This window comes from Ascaphus truei, chromosome 1 (genome assembly GCF_040206685.1).
Source record: "Ascaphus truei isolate aAscTru1 chromosome 1, aAscTru1.hap1, whole genome shotgun sequence".
Classification (NCBI taxonomy): domain Eukaryota; kingdom Metazoa; phylum Chordata; class Amphibia; order Anura; family Ascaphidae; genus Ascaphus; species Ascaphus truei.
The window spans coordinates 173,001,687-173,027,050 of NC_134483.1; the positions used below are offsets into that span (position 1 = coordinate 173,001,687).

Here is a 25,364-nt window from a genome sequence, read left to right on the forward strand (position 1 = left end):
TTTAGATTTAGTTCACCATTACTTTCAACTTATCTTAAGAAATGAATCTGGTGTTTTGTACCCTGGCATGCATTGTTTTTATTCTGCAAAAAAAAATACTTCAGTTCAGCAGACAATACAGCTTAGGGAAGCTTAAGTGAGTGAATCATGCCAAATAATCGCACAGCAGTGAATCTTTTTTCTTCATTCTGTCTGCTGGGAAGTTTCCACCTTTTTCAAATTAGCTTTCAGAACGCATCAGTTTACTGTTTCACATAGATAACGAAGCATAGCTTCATTGCTTCTGGAGGTGAATCTATAACTACGTATATACATACCTGTTTGCTCACAAGCTGGAAGCCCAGTTGAAACTGGTTCTGCTTTCTCAGAATTTGAAAAAGCAAAAAAAAACTCAAAATGAAAAATTTAATCTGTAACTACTTCTTCGAAAAACCAGTAGAAACTTGTCAGCAGTAAATATTTCATGGAAAGCCGGAGTACTAGCGAAATTGGACATTTTCCCTGATGCTATTTGCTTGCTTGGTTAACAGAATGCCAAAATTCAGATGTGTGTAACCACCGCTGAAATAAATAAGCCCAATGTAAGATGGAATATATTTTTCATATAAGCAGTGGGAAACGTCCCAAGATTTGACACATTACTTGATAATCACTGTGGTTTATAACACTTACCAAATGTTTTCCTTGTTGGCAGGTGGAGTGGATACAACAACAGGTGGTTAAAAGAAGGATAAAGAGGGATTATAAAGCTGGTAATACCCACGCCACTTATTTCAACGATCCCAAGTGGCCAATTATGTGGTATATGGTAAGGATGCTCAGCAAATCCTCTGACTTACTTACAATTATATTAGGAAATAATGGTCTTTATCTGTTGATTTGTTTATTACAATTGCAAGAGTATCGGGGGGAAAAAATCACGTGTTTGCAGTTTGCATTTGTCCATAGTTATCTGTGACAAACCCAAGAAAAAATGTATTTTTTATTAAACTGATAAAGATGTTATGATTGCATCATGATTGCGTTGTAAATTTGGGAGATAATTATACTGATTTACATGCGGTAATGCTGGTTCCCAGGGGAGAATTGGCCCCATTCAAATGGAATGTATTTGAGATATTCTGAAGCACAGGGTAACAGTTTGAAAGCATGCGGAATAAGGATTCACTAGATGTGTCGAGTGTTGGCTGTAGTTTAGGATTGTGGGGACGGACGCTGCACAAAACAAACATTTTCGGCAATGTTATGCTCCTGCAGAATTTTGTTTCTTTAGATATAGTTGCTGTGGAAAGTTGGAGGTAAATTGAGATATTGAGATATTCAGCACCTCTACACAATGTTCATTTTCAGGTGGTGTGAAAAGTCACCTTTGCCAAACTTCCCTTTCAAAAGTTCAAAATGTCCCATTACAAACTGAATTTTCAGGGAGCCTGAACAAGCTTACAGATCTACCTTACTGTGTCCCATAATGTGTGTGTGTGTGTGTGTGTGTGTGTGTGTGTGTGTGTGTGTGTGTGTGTGTGTGTGTGTGTGTGTGTGTGTGTGTGTGTGTGTGTGTGTGTGTGTGTGTGTGTGTGTGTGTGTGTGTGTGTGTGTGTGTGTGTGTGTATTTAACTACAATGGCCTTGATGAAGTGATTTGTCATAAGTCAATACAAGCTGACAGACTCATGCAAGCTAGGGTTACATCAGATCCATGATCCATCCATCATTACACCATGGAATGAAATTGATTATAAAACGCTGTTCTAGAAATTATTTTTGCTGAACAAAGAAAAAACATACAGTACAGTACCTGCTGATAACTATAGTTTCTGCCTAGGTAGATTGCCCTCCTTGTCAATTCTGCAGCTGTTTCGTACTGTTACGCTGATAGATTTGTTAGAGTTTGTAGTGAGATTGAATAAACTATATATTCCCCTTTAATGGTAGGTGAATGTGTAAGGCTGACAGAGAGATATGTAAATGTTATTATATTCACACCTGGGAATTTGTGCACCCAGTTTACTCCATAGTAAAGGTAAGTATGATACTGGCTTTAGCCAGAGGTTAATTGCACTACCCACATAAGCTCATGCTTTATGTATCCCCTTCAGTTATTTGACACTTTTTTCACCAGTCCATGGGACAACTATTATATGTATAAATATAAAAAAATAAATAAATATATATATATATATATATATATATATATAGCAACTGTAAATATTACTGTGTGTTCATTTGCATGTCTTAGACAGGTCTGCAACCCTGTCTTTCCCCATTATCGCCCAGCATACAGCGCTTCCTCATAACCTTAATAATTGTGTGTGTGTGTGTGTGTATATATATATATATATATATATATATATATATATATATATATATATATATATATATACACACACACACACACACACACACACACACACACATATATATAGTGTAGGTACCTGCATTAAACGGGTTGCCTTGACATGGCATGCAGGCTTACAAATGCTTTGGCCAAAGGGTTTAACAAAATACCCTTTTTCATGAGATTATTATTTTTATTTTATTTTAGCCTAATTGGTAGGAGCGCAGGAATCGTACTTTTTGTTATTCCCCTTTAATGTCTGGGTGATGGTGCAAGTTAGCAGCCTAACCTAAGTTGCTATTTATTTTGGCAAAATACATCATGTTCAGTATTGTTAGTAACTTGGTTTTATTTTGTACCACGTTTATTCAATTCTAACTTTTAACAATCAAAACATAAAGATCACCTATTGTCTCTACCCTTCAATCGTCCCGTTTTTAAAATTGTTTTAACATGTAATTACTGACGAGTTGTAGTCGGTGGGGTTATTACAGCATAGATTAAAGCTTACATTTTGTTTCATGCAATATATCAACTAACTTACCAAAACTACATTTTATCACCCATGTCAGGTACATCTTGGCAAAAACTTGTTTTTTTAGGGGAGGATTGGGCTAACCGCTCAAGCTGAGTGGTCGGCCCAATCCAAATAGAAATTGCATTCCCTCCGCTTCTGTTTCCATCAGCTGGGGGTTGTCCTGTGATTGCTACTAAAGTGATCGTATGACTTCAAATGCCAGAGGTCCGGTGGCACTCTGGTGCCACTGGACCTCTGGCGTTGAAAAGGTTAAATATAAATGTAACACCCCTATACCACCCGGCTGTATAGAGATAGGGTGTACATGAATAACAATGGATGTGGTGTTCTGCGACAGGGTTTAGACCTGCTCATTGGAGTGTTACCTCTTATCTCAGGGTCTTCTCTGCTTGGGGTCAGGCCAAAGGTGTTTGGAGTGGAGTGCAGGAACAATAGAAGAGAGGATGCCAGGAACTTTTAACTTGATGGTATTTATTGGTGTACAACAGTTCTTAGAGTCCCTTAGAACAGGGGGGTGCGTTGCCATGACAAGGTAGGAGACACTGCAAAGGCCTCACGCGATCCCCTGGCACTTCATTTAAATGCCGTGGGGAAGAGCGTGGGGCCTCTGCAGCTGCCGCGCCCCCCAGAAATGTTATGAACAGATGTTCATATCTGCTTATGTTGTCCTCTCAATAGTGTTTATTTTTAGATCCCAACAGTTAATGTGCAAGTTATGCATGTTTTCTAGTTGTATGTATATCTTTTAGCCTTATTAAGGGAAGGGTATATAGGGACATGGCTAGAAGCTTCTACATTATCCCCTGACGAAGCCAACAGCGAAACTAGTAGGGTGGAGAGTAAGGTGAAGCTGTGAGAAATCGAGTGGCCACTTCTGACATTTCCCTGCTATCCTTGGAGAAGATCTCGCGAGATGCGAGGGGAAGCATCACGTGACCGGAAACATCAGTTTGTGTGGTGACACCGGCAGAGAGAGAGGCGCAGTCTCCCAAACATCACACAGATTATCTGAGGACTGTGACACTGTGAGGGAAGGACGCAGGGCGTCCGTTCAGGCAGCGGTGTGAGTGTTTCCTGCAGGAGAGAGCTGAAGTGGGGCTCTTGCATCACAGATATATCCTTGCTGTTTTAGCTTAAATAAATTGTTTTGTACTTGAGAGCGCTGTCCCTCTTTTTTCCTTTTCCTTATCCCTTTCTATCATATCCACCTGGGAGCCTATCATAGCCCACCAGTTTACAAGAAGTTTGGAAGCGTGGATTCATCTCAAGAGCACATCCAGCTGAGACTATCTGCTTCTTGCCCTAATTGATTTGACATCTTGTAAGTGCAGTTCTTTATAGCAGGAATGTACTTTTAATATTTACAGATTACACTATGTTTTGTTCTCTTCTTCTCTCCTGTGCGCTATAGGTCATTTTTGCTATCCTACTGTGACTTTATCTGTCTGGGTGAGAGTCTGGGCCAGCTGCAGGCAGAGTATTAGATATTTTCTTTATATACGTTAATACATGTGCACCCTTCAATTTTTTTAGTTTATATTGTATAGCGCAGTTCTGTTTTTTCTATATAAGAAAAGAAACATAGTGTATTCCAAAAGTAGCAAAATTTAGTAAGTATATACACAGAATACTCACACACTTGTATAAAAATCACAGGCAATGTCACAATAGGAACAGTAGGTTAAGAGTCCACAGAGCCGTGCTGTGGCATTCAGAAGCTGTATAGCTGTAATCCTGCAGTTCCCTTGATAGTACTAGGGATTTCCCTCTGCACCGCTCCACAGACTCGTCTCCTCGATTTCCCGGGTGTCTGACTCACTTCCTGGTGCGCTCACCACCTCCGGAGTCGTGGCGGAGCGTGTTTCTCCCTGGACTCTGTCACTGCACTGTTCCTCCTCACGATCCGTCACTACGCGTTTCACAGCTTGCGCCGCTTCGTCAAAAGATGTCCCTCCCCTGAACCACAAACTATTTAAGGGCTATCTTAATTAATCAATTGGGGGCAATGGGACATAGATTGCCATAAAGTGTTACATGCATATATATTACAGATTACATAATCTTTATTAATTTAAAAGTACACACTAACAATACGAGGAAAAAAGGGGGAGAAATGGACAAGATACAATGGATTAGTTAACATATACATAAAATCACTACTATAACAATAAAACTGTAATAAAGCTAAAGATGATCTTAGTTGGTACAGACACTGTGGAGGTCAATATAGCTAAAATAGAATATACAGAAGGATTATGGGCCTCATGCAGTAAGCCCCGATACAAAATTTTCGGCAAGAATTGCGAAAAGGCTTTTTTTGGGCGATTTGCCCTCGCAGTATTCAGTAAGGGCTGAATCCTTCCGATCCCTGCCGAAGCACTGCGAAAGCAAAGCTGCCGATGAGCCTGTGCCGATACAGCCTGGCTCCCGATAAGGCCTTTTCTGCCGATAGATGTTTGCAGCTGAGAGAGACAAGCCGCTCTCTCAGCGCAAACATCGGCAACAAATAAAGTATTTAAAAACAACTTTTACTGATAGTGGACATGTGCAGGGGGTCTTCGGAGCTGAAGCGTGTTGGTTTCAGCTCCGGGGACCCCGTGCTCCCCGAGATACAGGCCCCTTTATGAGGTGCCGGTATCCCTCTGCGTTTAAAGGTCCCGATCACGTGACCGCGACCTGTAAACAAAGCAGAGGGATACCGGCACCCCAAAAGGGGCCTGTATCTCGGGGAGCACGGGGTCCCCGGAGCTGAAACCAACGCGGTTCTGCTCCGGAGACCCTCTGCATATCTACACTATCAGTAAAAAACACACATCAATAAAGACTCGTTCCTTACCTTGGCGGCTATGTGCTACGGTAATGAAGTAGCATGAATGTATTTTTAATAATACTGTACAGTGAGCAGGGGGTTCCCTGAGCTGAACCGCATTGCTTTGTGGAGCAGGGACCCCCTGCTTCCCGAGTTACAGGCCCCGGTATGTGTCATCGGGTGGCAGTGTCGCCGCCATGTTTATAGCGTTCCCGCAACAAATATGGCGTCCACACTGTAACCGATGGCCCAAACCGGGGCCTGTAACTCGGGAAGCAGGGGGTCTCTGAGCCACAAATAAATGCGCTTCAGCTCAGGGGGCCTCCTGCTCCCGCACAATATTATTAAAATACATTAATGCTGCTTCATTACCACAGCGGATAGCCGCTAAGGCAATGAAGGGGTTAACGCATAGTAACATGTTTATTGGGGACAAATTCCCCCAATAAACATAGCAGCAATGCACAACATACAATACAGTAATGGGCAACAGTACTATTATCCACAAAAGGATAATAGTGCAGTTGTCCATTTACAATACATACACACCAATAAAGACATTAAATACATGTAGCACTCACCCATGTACGGCTGCCACGATGAAGGCCATCCTCATCTTCATCCTGCCCATGCCCCATCCGCTTCTGCAAAACAGACACAATAATTAAAACATTCTATGTAATGTCCCCTAACCCCTTAATCACCATAACAGTTATTAACCGCTACAGTCATTAAGGGGTTAACCCACCATCACCCACATACTCTCTCCCACTAACCCCCCCAACCCTGAGGCCCAACCACCCTCACCCACTATCCACAGGGGAGTACTACCAAATACCCTTGGGGCCTATACCGCCTCCCCAGCACATACAGTACAATAATGAGCCAAATAAATATTATCCACATAGGTATAATACATTATTTGGCCATTATTACACACATTCAATACGGTAATAAAGTGATTTAAATTGTACTAACCTCATCAATAAGAAGTCTCCATCGCCAGCATAATCCTTGGTGTCCCTTGCCAAAATAATAAATAGCCAAAACATTTGAATACCAGTAACATAACACTGAACCCCTTAATCACCTTATCGGGTACTAACCTGAAAGGTAATTAAGGGGTGAAGCCATCCTGCAATGCCAACAACACTTATGCATAACATCCTCAATGATTTAAAAACCAATTGCCTAACCAAATCACATTTAATCATTCAATCTGAAGGCTCACATGCCTCTTAAAACATTGCATTTACAGTGTATACATGTAGCATAACATGTAAACTACATGTACACGCTGCAAATCAATGTTAACAATACAATAATCCCACTCAAATCGCCATACATCACAAGAAGTATATTATTTAATCCAATTAACTCACCATCAATGAATTAACACACATCAATTACATCCCTAAACAATTAAAATACCATCCATACCAATTACACAATGAACTAAAGCTACCGTAACAGAGAACCACTTCAAAACATAGAAAAAAGTACACCAACAATTACAATATACTAAAGCAAGGCTTTCCATAACCTACTGTACGGCCTAGAAGCCCAAAACTTACATCTCTCTAATAATAAAATACATTTACCACACATCTATGCATAGCCACAATGATTAACAATACAGAATATCAAGCTTTAACAACAGTATCATTTATTACCCTGTATATATATATGTAGACATACATACATACATACATACAGTGGCAACAAATGATATGCATTTAAAAAAATGAACACATGAAAAAGCAACAAAAAACACAGTTACATTCAATACATTTCTTTCTTAAACTTACCATTACTTGCCCCCACCGACTCCCGTTGATCAGCTTACTCACGAACCAATCCACAACACCATCCACGACACCATCCACGAAACAATCCAGGAACAGGAAACCATGAAATAAAAAAACATTAAAAATTAAACATTAAAATAATACAACATGACAATCAAGGGTTGTTCTAGTTTTAATCCATGTGAATCTGTATTAAAATACCTTGTTCCGGGGTCTTCTTGGCGTCCGGTGCCACGCCCAGGTCTTCAATCTTCAGGAGGAGGTCCTTCCTCCTCGGCGTCTGTCTTCAAAATGAGACGCCATAGGCTTTTAAAGGCCTATGACGTCACATTTGTCGTCATATGGTTCCCACGGCCCTGATTGGGCCGTGAAAACCATGTGTTTTGGCCGATGTAAAAAAAATTGATGACGTCACTTAAAGGCAATGACAGCACAGCCAATCAGAATGGCTTTGCTGCAATTGCCTTTAAGAAAACGTCATGAAAAGACACATGGCCGGACTCACATGGTACGGCAGCCAATCAGAGTAGGGATGGAGTTCCCACGCTCTGATTGGCTGCCGTACCATGTGAGTCCGGCCATGTGTCTTTTCATGACATTTTCTTAAAGGCAATTGCAGCAAAGCCATTCTGATTGGCTGTGCTGTCATTGCCTTTAAGTGACGTCATCAATTTTTTTTTACATCGGCCAAAACACATGGTTTTCACGGCCCAATCAGGGCCGTGGGAACCATATGACGACAAATGTGACGTCATAGGCCTTTAAAAGCCTATGGCGTCTCATTTTGAAGACAGACGCCGAGGAGGAAGGACCTCCTCCTGAAGATTGAAGACCTGGGCGTGGCACCGGACGCCAAGAAGACCCCGGAACAAGGTATTTTAATACAGATTCACATGGATTAAAACTAGAACAACCCTTGATTGTCATGTTGTATTATTTTAATGTTTAATTTTTAATGTTTTTTTATTTCATGGTTTCCTGTTCCTGGATTGTTTCGTGAAGGTGTCGTGGATGGTGTCGTGGATTGGTTCGTGAGTAAGCTGATCAACGGGAGTCGGTGGGGGCAAGTAATGGTAAGTTTAAGAAAGAAATGTATTGAATGTAACTGTGTTTTTTGTTGCTTTTTCATGTGTTCATTTTTTAAAATGCATATCATTTGTTGCCACTGTATGTATGTATGTATGTCTACATATATATATATACAGGGTAATAAATGATACTGTTGTTAAAGCTTGATATTCTGTATTGTTAATCATTGTGGCTATGCATAGATGTGTGGTAAATGTATTTTATTATTAGAGAGATGTAAGTTTTGGGCTTCTAGGCCGTACAGTAGGTTATGGAAAGCCTTGCTTTAGTATATTGTAATTGTTGGTGTACTTTTTTCTATGTTTTGAAGTGGTTCTCTGTTACGGTAGCTTTAGTTCATTGTGTAATTGGTATGGATGGTATTTTAATTGTTTAGGGATGTAATTGATGTGTGTTAATTCATTGATGGTGAGTTAATTGGATTAAATAATATACTTCTTGTGATGTATGGCGATTTGAGTGGGATTATTGTATTGTTAACATTGATTTGCAGCGTGTACATGTAGTTTACATGTTATGCTACATGTATACACTGTAAATGCAATGTTTTAAGAGGCATGTGAGCCTTCAGATTGAATGATTAAATGTGATTTGGTTAGGCAATTGGTTTTTAAATCATTGAGGATGTTATGCATAAGTGTTGTTGGCATTGCAGGATGGCTTCACCCCTTAATTACCTTTCAGGTTAGTACCCGATAAGGTGATTAAGGGGTTCAGTGTTATGTTACTGGTATTCAAATGTTTTGGCTATTTATTATTTTGGCAACGGACACCAAGGATTATGCTGGCGATGGAGACTTCTTATTGATGAGGTTAGTACAATTTAATTCACTTTATTACCGTATTGAATGTGTTTAATAATGGCCAAATAATGTATTATACCTATGTGGATAATATTTATTTGGCTCATTATTGTACTGTATGTGCTGGGGGAGGGGGTATAGGCCCCGAGGGTATTTGGTAGTACTCCCCTGTGGATAGTGGATGAGGGTGGTTGGGCCTCAGGGTTGGGGGGGTTAGTGGGAGAGGGTATGTGGGTGATGGTGGGTTAACCCCTTAATGAGTGTAGCGGTTAATAACCGTTATGGTGATTAAGGGGTTAGGGGACATTACATAGAATGTTTTAATTATTGTGTCTGTTTTGCAGAAGCGGATGGGGCATGGGCAGGATGAAGATGAGGATGGCCTTCATCGTGGCAGCCGTACATGGGTGAGTGCTACATGTATTTAATGTCTTTATTGGTGTGTATGTATTGTAAATGGACAACTGCACTATTATCCTTTTGTGGATAATAGTCATTGTGCACATTACTATACAGTATGTTAGGGGGGTATAGGTATTTTTGGGTTTATATATATATATATATATATATATATATTTCTTTAATTATTTATTTATGTAGTTATTGTGGGGCTGGGGTGTGTATTTTTTTAATATTGTGGATAGTGGGGGTGGGTGAAAGGGGTATTAGCCCCAACGGTGGTAGTTTAGGGCTTGCGGGTGGGTAGCGGGAGACCTTAACCCCTTCAGGACCGTAGCGGTATTAACTGCTACGGTCGTGAAGGGGTTAAGTGCCCCCGCAACCCCCCCGCAAGTCCTAAACTCACACCCAGGGCCAAATACCCCCTTCACCCATCCCCGCTACCCACAATAACGCTGGCACGGTGGGTTAACCCCTTCATTGCCTTAGCGGTTAGCCGCTAAGGTAATGAAGTGGCTTTTAAATGCCTTTTTCCTGCCTCGGATGCATGCCGGGGGGCTCCGGTGCGGGTCTCAGCTCCAGAGACCCCTGGCATCAATCACAGGCAGGAAAAAGGGCTGATTTTTTCTAAGTGTCGCCCTTGCCGATGCTTCTCCTTCAGCAAGTTGCCAACTTTAGTTGGCGGGCTGGATTGGCCATAAAATCTCCAATCTGGCCTGCCGATCAGCACCGAAAAGCTGATCGGGGCTTACTGAATTCAGGCGGGTTAAAAAAGTCCCGATAAGTGGCTTATCGGCAGCCGGGTGGCGAAAAAAAATTTTTGGGAAGAAAAGTTGCCGATAATTCCCACTTATCGGGGCTTACTGAATCTGGAAGGGAAAAAATGCCCATAAACGCCTTATCGGGGCTTACTGCATGAGGCCCTATATGAGAGATAATACCATATATTGTTAATAACATATAAAAGCACATACCACCATATAAATACATTTTAAATGTATTTTAAAAATGATAAAAATGGTATTATCCCAAATTCTACATTTAATCCAAATGGTATGAGTGTACCTGTACAGATATAACCCGGGGATCACATAAGATACAGCAGCTTTAAAGAAGACACATCACAGCCACTGATTGGATAAGCTTTATTTGTACTTTCTTCTACTAAGTAGGCTGACATATGAGCCAAGTCTAGTGTCACAATTTCTACATCTTCAATATACAGTGTACACTATATTGTTTTTTTCTCTTCTGGGGTGATCCTGCTCCTTCTGGAATCTGGAGGAGTTACGTTGAAAATAGAGGACTTTATGGAAACAAGTCCTCAACCGAGGTTTTGAGCGAATTACACACCCAGTATCTATTATCTACATGTATTTATCTACTCTTATTGTATTACAATATTAGTATGGGAGCATCGTCCATCTTTTTGGTGTGTGGTAGTTTTTTGATTGCCTTCAGCAAGGAGTCCCTATTTACCCCGATGCCGGAAAACTGCTGCTTTCACTCTGCATTCAGTCACATTCTATGTGTCTGGGTCCTCTGGGCTGTGGGCGCACTTTGTTGTTAGTCTGGGCGGTGTGAGCTTGATGGTGCATGTAGCGGCCCGTTTGTCCACAGGGGTCATTCCTGGGCTCCGTTTCGAAAGAAAAAAGTGTGTGTGTTTGTGATTGGCTGGCGAAGTACACGTGACGCGGCTGCCGCTTGAAATCATAACTTCATTTGTCTCCTTCAAGTGCAGCTGCGTCAACACTGTACTTCATCGCTAGGTGTCGTTTTCAGTTTGAAAACTCACACACACCAAAGCGAGAGTGGCGAACGTGCGCGCGCACGTCACATCGCATTCTGTCTGAACTCCGCCTAAGGGAGAATGATGCAGCTGCAGCAAAGCGGAACACCAGAGCACCTGAGGGGAATCCTTGCTGCCGTTAGAAGACGTCACTTCTGGTTTGGTCACTGGACAACAGGGACACAGTTAAGGGGACGAAGAGCCGAAACAGAGCCCAGGAATGACCCCTGTGGACAAACAGGGGCTGCTACATGCACCATTAAGCTCACACCGCGCAGACTAACAACAACGTGCGGCCAGAGGACCCAGATGCATAGAAGGTGACTGAATGCAGAGTGAAAGCCCCAGTTTTCTGGCATCAGGGTAAATAGGGACTCCAGATGCAGGCAATCAAAAAAACTACCACAACACTTATATGAGTGAACATTTATTTATTTTGTTTTAATAAATGATACCCGGACACCAACTGCGTTAAGGTACTGCAGAGACTTTGGGGTGATAAGTGGGTAAGGGGCTTTTTGCCCCCAGCCTTGCAGGGAGGGACTGGGGAAGTAAGTTAGCCCTTACACAGGGATAGGTGTTTATTGTTTTATGTATATTTTTTGTTTGCTGTATTGTTTAAAGGAACAGGCAATAAAGCCTTATTTTAATTTCACCTTAAAAGTGGTCTCCATTGCATACCTCTGCACACATCTCTTACAGTTACCTAGTTCTAGGACCCTGCATCTCAGGAATCTCATCCCTGTCTGTTAAATGAAGGCCAGGAGGGTTTTCCTTCTCCTCACCCACCTAGCTGTCCAGCTGACTCTATTGACTTGCATTCCCTGGGAGTCCCTGTATCATAGAAGGATTTCCTGAAGAAGAGGACTCCTCTGGGGTCCCTCTCCCCCTGGATCAGTATATGGACTCTGTTGGGGTTTTCCCACTCAGGGATCTGAGCATCCCTCCTGGCTCAGAGTCAGAGGGAGTCAGAGCAGCCTCAGAACTCAGACAGAACTCACTATAATTTGGAGGGATCACATCTTTATACAGGAGGAGAATGTAGCTATTCTGCCCCAGTAACTGGGCAGAATTAAATGTAAAACATACAGGACATACAGCTCTGTCTGTGTTTCATGTTCTGTCTCTGGTTTTGAACAGAATTAAATGTAGCAAGGCCCTCATCCTGTCATGTGATTCCAACTGCTCCCAGACAGGCAGGTACGTGAAGCTGCAACATAATAGATACAAGAGGGGATGTGATCTCACATATACTGCCTTGTGATGGTTTAACACTAGCACTGCCTGTTGTTACCATGCCAGGTGTAGAGTAAGGAATATAGCAGGGTGCTACATATATGTAAAGGCCTACTTACCTTTCCCCACATTTATTTTACCATTGTGTTGAGTTTTTCACTGACTGATACAAAACTGGCTACGTCAGGAAAATCTACTTTTATTTTACCCAACTTTAAATAAAATGTACGTTTTAAGGTACACTTATTGCAATAAATAGCCCACCATTGACCAATCTTAACAGTAGCTGCGTTTGACAATTTTTCACAGTTGTGCATTGATAACTCCGTTTGTGACTCTGGGCTTGCAGAAATACTGGCTGTTTATAAGATTGTAAATGACATAACAAGTTGAGCAGTTCCAGAACTGCAAAAAAAAAAGACAAACATCAAACCCTACAACCAACATAATAAATATAAGTCAAATATTTGGTAGGAATTATACTGTATATTTTTTAATTTGTGTAGTTGAGTTAGACCACCTTACAAAGAATACAAACAAAAGACAGGGGTGCCCAATGCTACATCCAATTGGCAAAACATATAAAATAATAAGTATAAAGTTTAAATACTTCAATAATAATAATATTTACTTGGTTATTTAGTTAAACCCTTTGGCCGAAGCATCATAAGCCTGCATACCAAACGTCAAGGTATAACCAAATGAATGCAGATCCTAACACTAAACTGTGAACCATTCTTTTTACCTCTGTATGAGGGGAAACAACCACAGTGAGTCCTGTCCATTCAGCAAAATGCTAGAAGGGAAGTTGCCGGGTTGATTGGAGCCGCTGGAGCTCTGTGCAGGACCGGGAGTGTGGGGGCGGCCATCTTAAGTTCGCGAAGACGCAGTAGGATGCGGTGCACATGTGCAGAAGGATATGAGTGCAGTAGCCATCTTAGGTGGCTCTGCAAGAGACAGCGCGGGACTACAAGTCCCAGGATCCACGGGAGGAGGGAAACCACATGAGGCAGTATAGCCAATAGGGCTCGAGCACCAACAGCAAAGAGAAAATCTTTGGCGTGCAGGGACAAAGCGTGCCAGTGCTGAGAGAGGAGGCAACGGAACAGGTAGGGTCCGGGGAGCAGTGCTTCCCTGGACAAGGCCTAGTCTAGCCTCGTAGGCCCCAGTTAGGCCCTGAGTCACTTCAGAGAAGTGTTGCGGGGAAGGGCCCCAGATAGGGACGCTTCCCAGCAGCAATATAGCAGTACTATTGCACCGGTGTCCGGACAGCCCCGCGGTGCTCTGTGGTCCGGGACGAGGCCACAGGCCACATCATAGACATTGTGTGAGACCCTCCAGCTGGAGCTCGCGTAAGGAGAGAGGGGATTGTTGGAGGCCCCACATCGTGGAACCAGACTGACCCTCTATTTCACCAGCTGCACCTGGGCACACGAGTGCCCAGGCAGGTATAATGTGCACCAACGATTCACAGCGGTAGCTCTACCTCATACATTGGTTGGGACTGGCACTAGAAAAGACACCAGGGATTTTGGTGTTATACTGTGGGGTACAGTTATATAGTTATTATATGTGTGTTCAGTAAATACTCGTTATATACCTTGAGTGTGTATTCATTACTGTATTAGTTCCTGTGAGGGGATATCCCGCCAACGCTGGGATCCCTCATAGGTGGAGGCGCTGCACTATAGGAGAAAGAGCTCTCAATGGCAGAGGCTTAGGCATCCTGTGAACAACAAGTATAGCAGCACGCGTAGTTTCCCTTAGTCATGGGGAAAGGGGGCTACATCATTTTGTGCCTTGTGGTTTAACTGAAGGTTGGTAATTATTTGCCTTCTTGGTGATGTTATATGTGTGTTGATATTTGAGTGGTTTAGATAACTCACTCAGAGGTATATATGAACTGTTGTCTTCCAGATAAAGGGGAGCGCTTCAGGTCTCAGATGTGATATGTGAAGGAGTAAAAAGAATATAATAGTGCAGACAATAAAGTCAATATGTTATACAAACAATATTGTGTAGTCCCACTCACATATTTCTTCAGAAATGAAAGGCGTATCAGAGACTCATCTCTCTCTGATAAGAGCCCTTTTGTAAAGGATCTCAAGTTGCCGGCTGTATATGGATGCTTGATCTTGAAAGGTGAACTGTGTATGTGGTTATCTGGATATCTCCCTCCCAAGGATAAGAAGGAAAAAACAAAAGAACGCACAATGGTACAGTATGCAGGAGTAAGGTATATTATCTATAAAAACAGAGTAAAATCCACTCACATTTCCAATGTGTAATAGTTCAATGGAGAGTACCGCTGGCACATAGGAGGTGTATGGCGTCTGCTATTGCTGCCTCGTGCGCTTCCCCGTACGTCACACCGACGTCACTTCCTGTATATGAACTACCTCTCTTCAGGTTATGCTTCCTTGTGTCGTTTCCTGGGAGAAGTGTCCGTCTTGGCTGTTGCACATTTATAGGGTGGAGATTCCCCTTTTCACCTAGGCTGCAGAAATAATTTAAATTTAAACGTAATATATTACACTTATTTTACTAGGAATTATCCACTTTATATTATAGACACTGTTGTTAATATATTAGCGCCTTAAAATTCTTATTTCGACCCTGCAACCTGTGCCTTTTTTTTATGACTCCTAACATTCAGCGCCTATATTTTTAACAAACAATATATGTACTGAAACATTTTGCTAAATAAAAACGTACTGTAGTAGGTACAATGCCTCTCTACAACTCTGTCATCAATAGAGTGGTCTGGGAGGAGACAAGAATGAGAGAATTAATGGTGTCAATTATGCATGCTCGAATGTTGTTTATAAATTGTGCACAATAGAATATGATAAAAGATAGAAGACAACACATGCACATTTACAAGCAGAACAGTACAACCCCAACACTGTGTACATATATTAACGCACAACTATGAGTGGTGCTATATAATGCTAGACGATGTTCTAATCCAGGGGTGCTCATTCTTTAGGTTCCTAGGATCCACTTTTCTAGCCTAATCCTAAAATGATCTACCATCACCACTGAAGTTGAAAAAAAAAATTCTTATTCCCCCCCCCCTATTTCTCACTTAATCCCTCTCTTACCCCTTCTCTTTGTTTCCTCCTCTGCCCCTCCCCCTCTGGGGCGCTACCTGTTAGTGTGGGGTCCATCCGGGTCCTGCCTGGCGGTGGAGAGGGGCCCACCCAGGGCGACATTTAGAGGAAGTTTGGTCCGACTTCTGTTCTGGGTTCAGACCGTTGGGGCGGGCCGTGTCGGGGACAGATGTCCCACGGTCTAAATTAAGTGAGTAACCGCTTCACTGCAATCAACGTCCTGAGCACCCCAGCTCTAATCCATTGTAGTTCCAGCTAAATCCTCTAGGGCACCCACAGGCAATATTGTCCACACATACTTAATCAAATAGCTCTAATTGTCACTAAAGCAAATTACTTATACCCTTGTATATCTATTGCCTTGAAAACCTGGCATCTTGTTGGTCCATGAGGACTGCTCTTGTAGTGTTTTATTCTGACCATTAGAGAATAGTAAACCACTCATTATTGGTCAAGTCAAGAGCAACAGTAATCACTTGGAACTAAGGGAATTTGGGCCGAAAATGGTCTGATTTGCCAGTTTGTCAGATATAGAATAAACCCCTATTGATAAACAGTATTTTTTTAAATGGAATTTAATATGTACACCTTATTCACATAGTAATGTGATACAAATGTTAACAGGTTAAAATGAAAATTATTGGTAAATGTAGTTGTGTTATTGCAGTGCAGTGCATTTTATGCCTCTCAGAGGTTTGTGTTTAGTATTCTTATTAAATTGCAGAGAAGGTGTTACATGGCTGAAGGCCTTTTATTAAACTACAACTCCATTATATGTGGATAAGTAAGACTGCACCTTCAAATTGAAGCAGTTCTCTTATTTTCACTGTTCTTTCTATGAGGGAAAATGAAGCTGTACTTTTCATGATAGGAAACATTCATTTTCATATAAATGAGGTACGAGAGAACGCTGAGATGCATGTTTACCATTTTATACTTGGATAAAAACATAATAAAGTAATAAAGCCCCTGGTGTTCTTGGTAAGTACAAACATTCCTTTTGGCTGTTTTTGAAGTGAAATATAAATTAGGGATCATTAATCATGACAAAACTATTCCCTTGTTTTTTTTTTGTTTTTTTTGCCATTCCCAACATGTAAGGGTGATTTAAAAAAAAAAAAAAATAAATGTTACTTAGGAAGAAGTTGTATGATTCATATTGGTATACCTATATATTTTCTTCTTTTTAACTTTTTATTTTATTTGGATTAATTGTTGATTTTGTCTATTTTAGGTTATATTTATATTCATTTTTCCTTTTATTTTATATATTTTTTTATAATTTTCTTTTTTTTTATATAGATTATAGATCTAGTATTATTATGAAGTCCATTCTCCTCAAGCTAATTATTGATAACATTACAATGGTTTTTTTCACTGTTCACTCAGTTGATTTCAGATATTTATTATATATAGATATTTTATGGTCTGTTTACCTCAGAAATATTTTGACAATTGCAAGCGTAGTAATTTTATGTATTATACATTATCTACAAGTTTATTCTGTGTAAGATTAAGATTGTTATGGTTTAAATCTACAGCTGCATATGTTTTTCTTATGTGGGGGTATCAGATTCATTCTCATTATGCTAATTGTTTACACCTGATTTTTTAATCTATCTTTGCATAGCTAATTGGATGTGTGGGTGTATATATATGTGTCTAGCACACCCATAGTCCATCCCCTGATGAAAACAGTTTAGCTGTTGAAACGCGTAGGGCCAGGTGTGCTGTGGATTCCTACAGCGTTGATTTATGAGTTTTGCCTGACATTCTCCTGCTTGCCATCTCCGTGCACGGCGTGACGTCATCTGTTCGTTCCGCCGCAAACATTGTCCCCGGTGGGAACCTAAACTATCTGGAGGTGTGTTCCCGGGGAAAGAATACTGTGAGGAGCCTGATGACGTGAGTTCCTACTGGCAGAGATACACGAGGGCTGTACTGGATGCGGTGGTGTCACGGAGTAGAGTAGCAGAGCAGCAGCGCTTACAGATTCTTTGGAGCATGAGTATTACTCATACAATGCTTTTTTATCTTTTATGTTTGTGAGTTCATTTTATGAGCCTTTTATTGGGAATTAAACCATTTTTTGCACAGTAATGCACTAGGATTGGGCGCTTTTTTCTTTTATTTTATATATAGATATATGATCACATCTACACACGGGGGAGGGATAAGCACAGATAACATTCCAAGAGACACTGTTTTTAAGTAAACCCCTTGCCTGCTTTATTCGGAAGAAGAGATCAGTGTATTTCGAAAGCTCGCACAAATAAAAGCATTTCGTTAGCCACAGAACGGTATCGTCTATTCCTTTTTTATTTTATATATATACATATACAACTTGATTAATTTGGATCACAAACTCATTTTACTACTGGGACAATGCAAGTACTCCTTGCTGTGAGGAGATTAATCTACTGTAGATTCTCTGAATCAGATGGAATTCTGCAGAATTTATTTCCAAAACGGCATGATCCGATGCTATGACGGATATAGAAAAAGTCCTTAAGATTGGTTAGCACGGCATTGAAAACACCCCTAGCAGTAAGTGCAGCAATAGCGCTTGTCTAGTTATTTATCCTTACACATTACTAGCTCAACTCAGCATGTCCACAGCACTAAATGTTCTAGAACAAGGGCTCTCATAATCAATTATAGAATTATAGAACCCCTGTACTTATACACAGCTCTATTCAGCAATATATTAATATATACTTTCTAACATATTTTTCAAATATACGTGTAACCTTCCTTGCCCAACCCCTAAGGAGTTTATATAAAGTGTCTATTTATATGGCAGTGCTCAGTCTTTGTTACCTTGTCAGGGTGCTATATTCATGCAGGCTAGGCATTGGAAATGCAATGGTGGGCGCCAGGAACTTTATTCATACAAATAGGAGCTTTATTAACTGCCATGGATAAAGACACAGACACAATATACACTTCACAATATGTGCCGTCTTTGATCTCCCCGCTGTTTGTACTGTTTATTTTTTATTTTACTTAACTGATCCCTTTCTTGGATAGTGTCTGTAGTGTTTCATCCCCGCGGACCCATTCTGGGCCTTAAACTCTCTCTTCTTGTACTGTTCTCAGTATCCCCATCTCGGGTACTGAATGCCACCTCATGGCCTTCTGAGTTAGAGTTACTATAGTTAAATATCCTCTGATTGGTTGGATCCTGCTATGCATTGGGGTTACAATTCAGGGAACCCCTTCTGGGCATAGGAGGGTTTGCATACGGAATTTGGGCATAAAGATCAGTTTTTAGTAGTTATAGAGAAGCCGCAGACTGCAAAGGATAGCTGCCTCAAATGCACTTTGAAGGGTTTTGAGATTCACCAGTAGCCCTGGGTCCATTGTTTGAGAACCAACATTATAGAAGACACCTCGTAATGAAAATATATGCTTTTATTTGTGCATATTGCTATTTATGGCTTTCATTTTTTTATTGCTTGCAAAGAAAATCAATCTAATTTAAAGATGCAGCCTTTCTTACCCTATTTCATTGTACATGTTTTCTTCATAAATCATTTTATGACATTTGAAGTCACTCTTTCTTTTCTGATCTGCAGTGGAACTATAAGAGATACTTACCTATAAATTCCCTATTAGAGAAGTGGCCTCTGACAATATGTAAGAACACATGAGTTTTATGATTGTATGATGGTTAATAATTAAAGTGTGATGCTGCCGATTAAGCATTACTGCAGAGTAACTTGCATTGACGAATGGCAGTTTCCATGTGGTAGAGGCCTTACTTTTGACTGGGGTATGTAAAGCGACACAATGGAACATTTTTTGACTAGCGTCTCTAAATATCAATTTATCAAAGTAATATTAACATGTAGATCAAGGTAATTTTTACCTCTCTTTTCCCGGGTGTGTAAGACCGAGGCCATGCTAGGTACGCACGACAGAGCACATAGCGTCACGCGCGCCTGCCTAGGGCGAGGTGCAACGGGGAGTTGTGGCAGAGGCGTGGCTGTAGCAGATATCTAAAATGTGAAGGGAGCGATTTTCAGGAACACCCCAAAAGGAAAAGACACAATAATAGTGTAATAAAATCAAACAATAGTGGAACAGATACGATCTTGGCTCGAGTAGATCTCCTACTTACAACAGGTAAGTGAAGAGTCAGCGTTTAACAGGAAAGCAGGATTGGAGGATATTCAGGTGCACTCTCATTCAGGGTTGTGTTCATGTAAAACATCAAGGAGAGACCATAGTATGGACCAATCGGCAAATAATTTATAAAAGTAAAAACATATGAAATGTACTCACAATATGTACATCAATTTAGGACACATAAAGGTATCTTTTGAGGCGGTGTGGTTCACATCAGGAAGGGTGATAGTCTGGCCTTTCAGTTTGAAACTCCCTCGATCCGATCGTGGTAACCGGCGTCTGACGTCACATCCGTCAAGGACGGATGGCATCCGGAAAAGCAGAGGACAGGAGCGGATGGCAAGGCGGCACGAGAGACTCTTCACCTCTGTCTCTAAAACAGGAACAGCTGCATGCGGTGTACAAGCTCTACGCGTTTCGCTGATCTAAACGTCAGCTTCCTCAGGAGCAACATGAGGAGGCGTGGCTGTGACATCACAGAGCTGGTTTGCCCTCATTGGCTGAACCGCTCACATGACCCAGTCGTCGCGCGACAAAATCAAATTATTTTATTGCGCGACAAATCATCCACGCCATTGCTCTCAAGCACACGCGCTCTATGGCTGTCCTCATTGAGGTACGGCCTTTTGTTTGCAGCGCATGCACCATGGCTGCGGCCTAAGCCTGGGATTTGGGAAAGTGGTTTCAGAAGTCAACAGATGCAATATTAAAATGAGTTGTATAAAATTGTTTTGTGCGTCACTTTTCCTTTTTATGTACATTGAAATTCTCAGCCAAGTCTAACTTTGCCGAAACTCTTCTATTTAATAAACTGCATCAAATGTAAGACATTTATGTAGCACCCTTGTGGGAGGAGAACCTCCTGTGGCGCTGAGGTAAGGATATGGATATGGTTGTGGATAAAGTTCTTCTCTTAGGCTAATACCTCAAGAAAAGAAGACAAGAAGTACAGAAAACACTGCAGTAGTGCATTACCCAGGGACAAAATTATAAAGAGAGCAATTTAATATAAAACAATTAATTATAAAACAATTGAACCAAACATTGTATAATGCAATATAAAACTTTCATGTGCTTGTGCACTTTGGAAGATGAAACTTGCTCCGCCTTGATAAAAATTGAAATCCTACTCACCAAAGGTGACTAGGACATGCACATTTGTTTTAGGGTCTTTTCGCCAGGTATACCTCTCGCCGTGGGGTTAAATAAGCCAGTCACTGGGGGAGGATCGCCTTCTATACTCGAAGTCTGCTTGCTGCCAGAGTCTGGTCGATCGGCTCCTCTGCTGACGTTACCACCTGGATCTCACTGCTACGGTGTCCCTGCGATGCCAAAAAACCTCCAACGTGTTTCGAAACTCCTAATAGTGTGTTTCTTCGTCAGGGATAGATGCTGCATGGGTCTGTGCTTCTATATATACCCCAGTTCGTTCAATTATGGTAATTGTTAATTACTTTGGATGACACCCAGTATAATAAAGAGTCCTCTGACTCTTGTGGGATCCTACTCAAGTCCTGGAGATAACAGGAGTTAATGGGTTACATTCCAGGGCCTTAAGGTGCATATTCCATGTAACATATTGAATGTGTCAGTTTAAAGTCAGGTGTATAGCCACTCCTTGCTATTGGAAGTTGCCAGAAAAGTCACACTGTAGAACAGCGGTGCGCAAACTGGGGGGTGCGACCCCCAGGGGGGTGCAAGACTGCCTGCGGGGGGGGAGGGGGCTTGCAGTTTAGAGAGGCCCCGCGCGCTTCTCGAAGGCACTTAAATTAAGTGCCGGGGAAGCTGCAGGGCCTCTGTAAACCTTTACTTACCTTGGCTCCACACGCGTCGCCATGTCAATTCGGCGTCAAATGACGCTGCGAGATCATGTGATGTCACGTTCCTATGGCAACGTGATGTCATGACGCCGGAGCTGACACCAGTGGGGGTGAGGGGGGGCACGAGGGTGAGGTGACCACCGGCAGGGGGGCGCAGGTAAAAATGTTTGCGCACCCCTGCTGTAGAAGATGGCTCTGTCTACGTTCAGACCAACCCTTAATCTGCTCAGACCAACCCTTAATCTGCTCAGTATCTGAGAAAGGGGTAAAGGTTATAAAAGGCAGGGATGTAGCCTCCATCTTCAGATCCCATGAGGAACTAGAGGAGGGGATCTCGTGTACATAGTGTAAGTCTGTTTGTAACTAAGTGTGTTAGTATCACGATCCCTGTTGGTTATTTTCCAGTGAGGGAAAGTGCCACTCCTAAGGGCCCCTCTATATGGTCCTGAGGCATGTTCCACCCACAAGAGGGGATGGTACACCCACGTGTTCCACCCACAACAGGTACTCTATAGGAGGCTACTCAGCAAGGGCCTCAGAGTATCACCCCAGAGTAGCTCTGATGGGGTGATAGGGTGAGCTTCTTGAGGAAGAGGGTACCCTGCCTATGGACCCCAGTGGGCGTAGCAACAGCCACATTTGCCAAGGCAGTTCTTAAAGTGACATCAAAGGGAAAATATGTGCCTATTTGGGGGATGCTGTTTGGGCACCACAAGGAAGAAGTTTCTGTATGTGTTCCAGTGATACAGTTCAACAGAAAGTTCCTGGTGCCCTCCATTTTTTTATTTTCTTACCATACTATCCCTGCACGAATTTCCAGCACCCTGAGATGGAAGGTAATGCTGAGCATCACCTACACACACATCTTCTATTGGCTGGGGGTAGTGGTGTTACACGTATTTAATACTTTTTGTACATTTGGTGCAGGAAAAAAATCTTTGCATCTAGATGTGATGTTCAATACTTTTGCGCATGTGTAACACCCCTTAGTATACATGTATACACACTGCCTCCCAGTGGATATAAGGAGTTAACATTGTCTGCATACCACAGTGTCAAGTGTAATGAAGATCATACTCTCCGGCTATGGCTGATACCAGAATAAAGGATCATAGGACTCTGAGGAACTGAGACGTCATGGCAATTGGGAGTGTGGAGATACACAGAGGTGAGCTGTGAGTGAGACCCAAGAGAAATAGATTAGAGAGGACCTGTCCCGAGGAGCACGGCAGACATGACAGCGAGATCGCAGAGCCTAAAAAAACAGCAAGGGCGGCAAGATAGAACGAGAACCTGTGCAAGCTTTCGTTCAAAGTAGTGAGTCATAAAGCCAGAGAGCAGCTGGGAGATCACTCCTAAAACACAGCGGTATCCTTTCTAAATGCCCTCGACATGATACCCATTGTAAAGTAACAGATCTGAAAACCATTTTAACTACATAACACTACACGAGCCCAAACACAGTGACAACACCTACAATGGCCCTTTTAGTTGCACATGGCCACAAGGACAGAATAATTGACTCTGTGGGACATTTGTACAGACATTTGTTATTACACTGTACAGGCATACCACGCATTAATGTACGCAATGGGACCGGAGCATGTATGTAAAGCGAAAATGTATTTAAAGTGAAGCACTACCTTTTTTCCACTTATCGATGCATGTACTGTACTGCAATCGTCCTATACGTGCATAACTGATGTAAATAACACATTTGTAACAGGCTCTATAGTCTCCCCGCTTGCGCACAGCTTCGGTACAGGTAGGGAGCTGGTATTGCTGTTCAGGACGTGCTGACAGGCGCATGCGTGAGCTGCTGTTTGCCTATTGGGCAACGCTATTAAAAAAATGTAATTGTTATTGCAATGTGAAGAATCTTGGAAGAGTGCTTCTATTGCTCTAAAGTGTGTTATTGCAGTATGGGGCACAAAACACACAATCTTCCATTGACTTGAATTGTAGTTTCCAAACTTTACACAAACATACCTTGGAGTTGCAGACTATTCATATAATATAAACGTAATGATAACAGATAGTATTTCCATTAAACATTATAAATGCATATGTGTTACAATCTCTAGTCTTCCACACTATGCTCTGATTGAAGCCCAGAGTTACTTTTCTGCATTCTCAATTTTCCGCAAATGGCTCTTTGTTTTACTAGTCTACCCATGTATTTCCTTCCTCTATTATTTCTACTAGTATATAATAATAATAAAAATAATAAGAATAATATTATACTCCTCTCATTTTATGTCCCAGTCTTGGAGGCTGCTTTGGCTGTTAATTTTGTGTGCTATTCTGAGGTTCCTCTACCCTACTACATTAGTGAACTTTTTTGTGTTCTTTGTGGTCACACACGTTTAAAACACAAATCCACTGAGATTGTATTGTTTTTAAAATCCATTATTCTGAGTATGAGGGTTACACAAAGCTGAATATCTCTATTTTCAGCACCAAAACTCCTTTATTCCAATTTAACATACTTCTATAGTTCTCTCTGCCTGTAAGGAACAAAAAACAGGACTGTCAAGGTCAACCTAGAAAGCCACGGTGTCAGGAAAACGGCCCGTTGCCCATATTGTTTCTCACCATGAAACAAAATGAAAGGCAGCATGAATCCCTGTTCAGATTGTGTACAAAAAAATTGCATCTGTACCAAATATATGTATTATGTTACTAAAAAAAATTGAAAGATATTTGTGAAACGAGATGAACTGAACCTGACCTAGTTTTTTTGTTTTGCTCCCTGTAGTGTGTTTTTACTTTACCTTCATGATCTGACTTGTGTCAAGTTGTAGGATGCTGGAGAGTTGAATGACAGAGCCAATAGCAAAATTATGCAGTGCCCTAAAGGTACCAGACTACACAGTGCACCTGAGACTTGATTGGAAAGCAAAGCCAGGATACTTCATATCATAAACTTTAGGCTTGTAAAAAGCTTTCATTACATAGCCCACTCTTCTTGAAATTTATTCAATTCATAATAAAACTAAAAGGGGCATTTCCACTTGCCCAATGTTACATTTTTTTTGTTTGTTTTTATAAATGCAGCAGTTCCTTATATTTACGGCAATGTAATTATCTAAGCTGATATGGTCTCCCGTGATCGATCAGTGAAGATCCTGCTTCTCCCCAAACTCCCCCCCTCTCTTCTCCCTTTACACTTTATACACACACACACACCTTACCTTGATGAGAGGAGGCCTGCGATGCTGTGCCGGTCCACAGCTCCCTTCTCCTGTCAGCTCGAAGTGGGATGTGGCTTCCAGCGCCAACAGGAGGAGGGAGATGAAGGATTGCAGTGACCGGGCTGATGTTGCTGAGCTTGGGAGCCGCCAGATCACTGCTGCGTGCGGTGCCACCATGCCGCCGGGCCTTGGGACAGTTGGCACAATTGTCCCAACTATCCCTCCCTAGTGGCCGTGGAACCCTTGAGAGGTCCCCACAAACCAGGGTTGAAAATCACTTTACTACTATATCACTACTAAT

General features: G+C 41.7%; 1 protein-coding gene across 2 annotated transcripts in view; it reads left to right on the top strand.

The window, feature by feature from the left end:
* PCSK5 (proprotein convertase subtilisin/kexin type 5) overlaps window positions 1-25,364 on the top strand; it is a 470,036-nt gene that overhangs the window by 99,380 nt on the left and 345,292 nt on the right. For both annotated transcript variants that reach the window (XM_075598528.1, XM_075598537.1), the window contains exon 3: window positions 695-808. In XM_075598528.1, coding sequence (XP_075454643.1) covers window positions 695-808 — 114 coding nt within the window. The remainder of the gene's footprint in view (window positions 1-694; window positions 809-25,364) is intronic.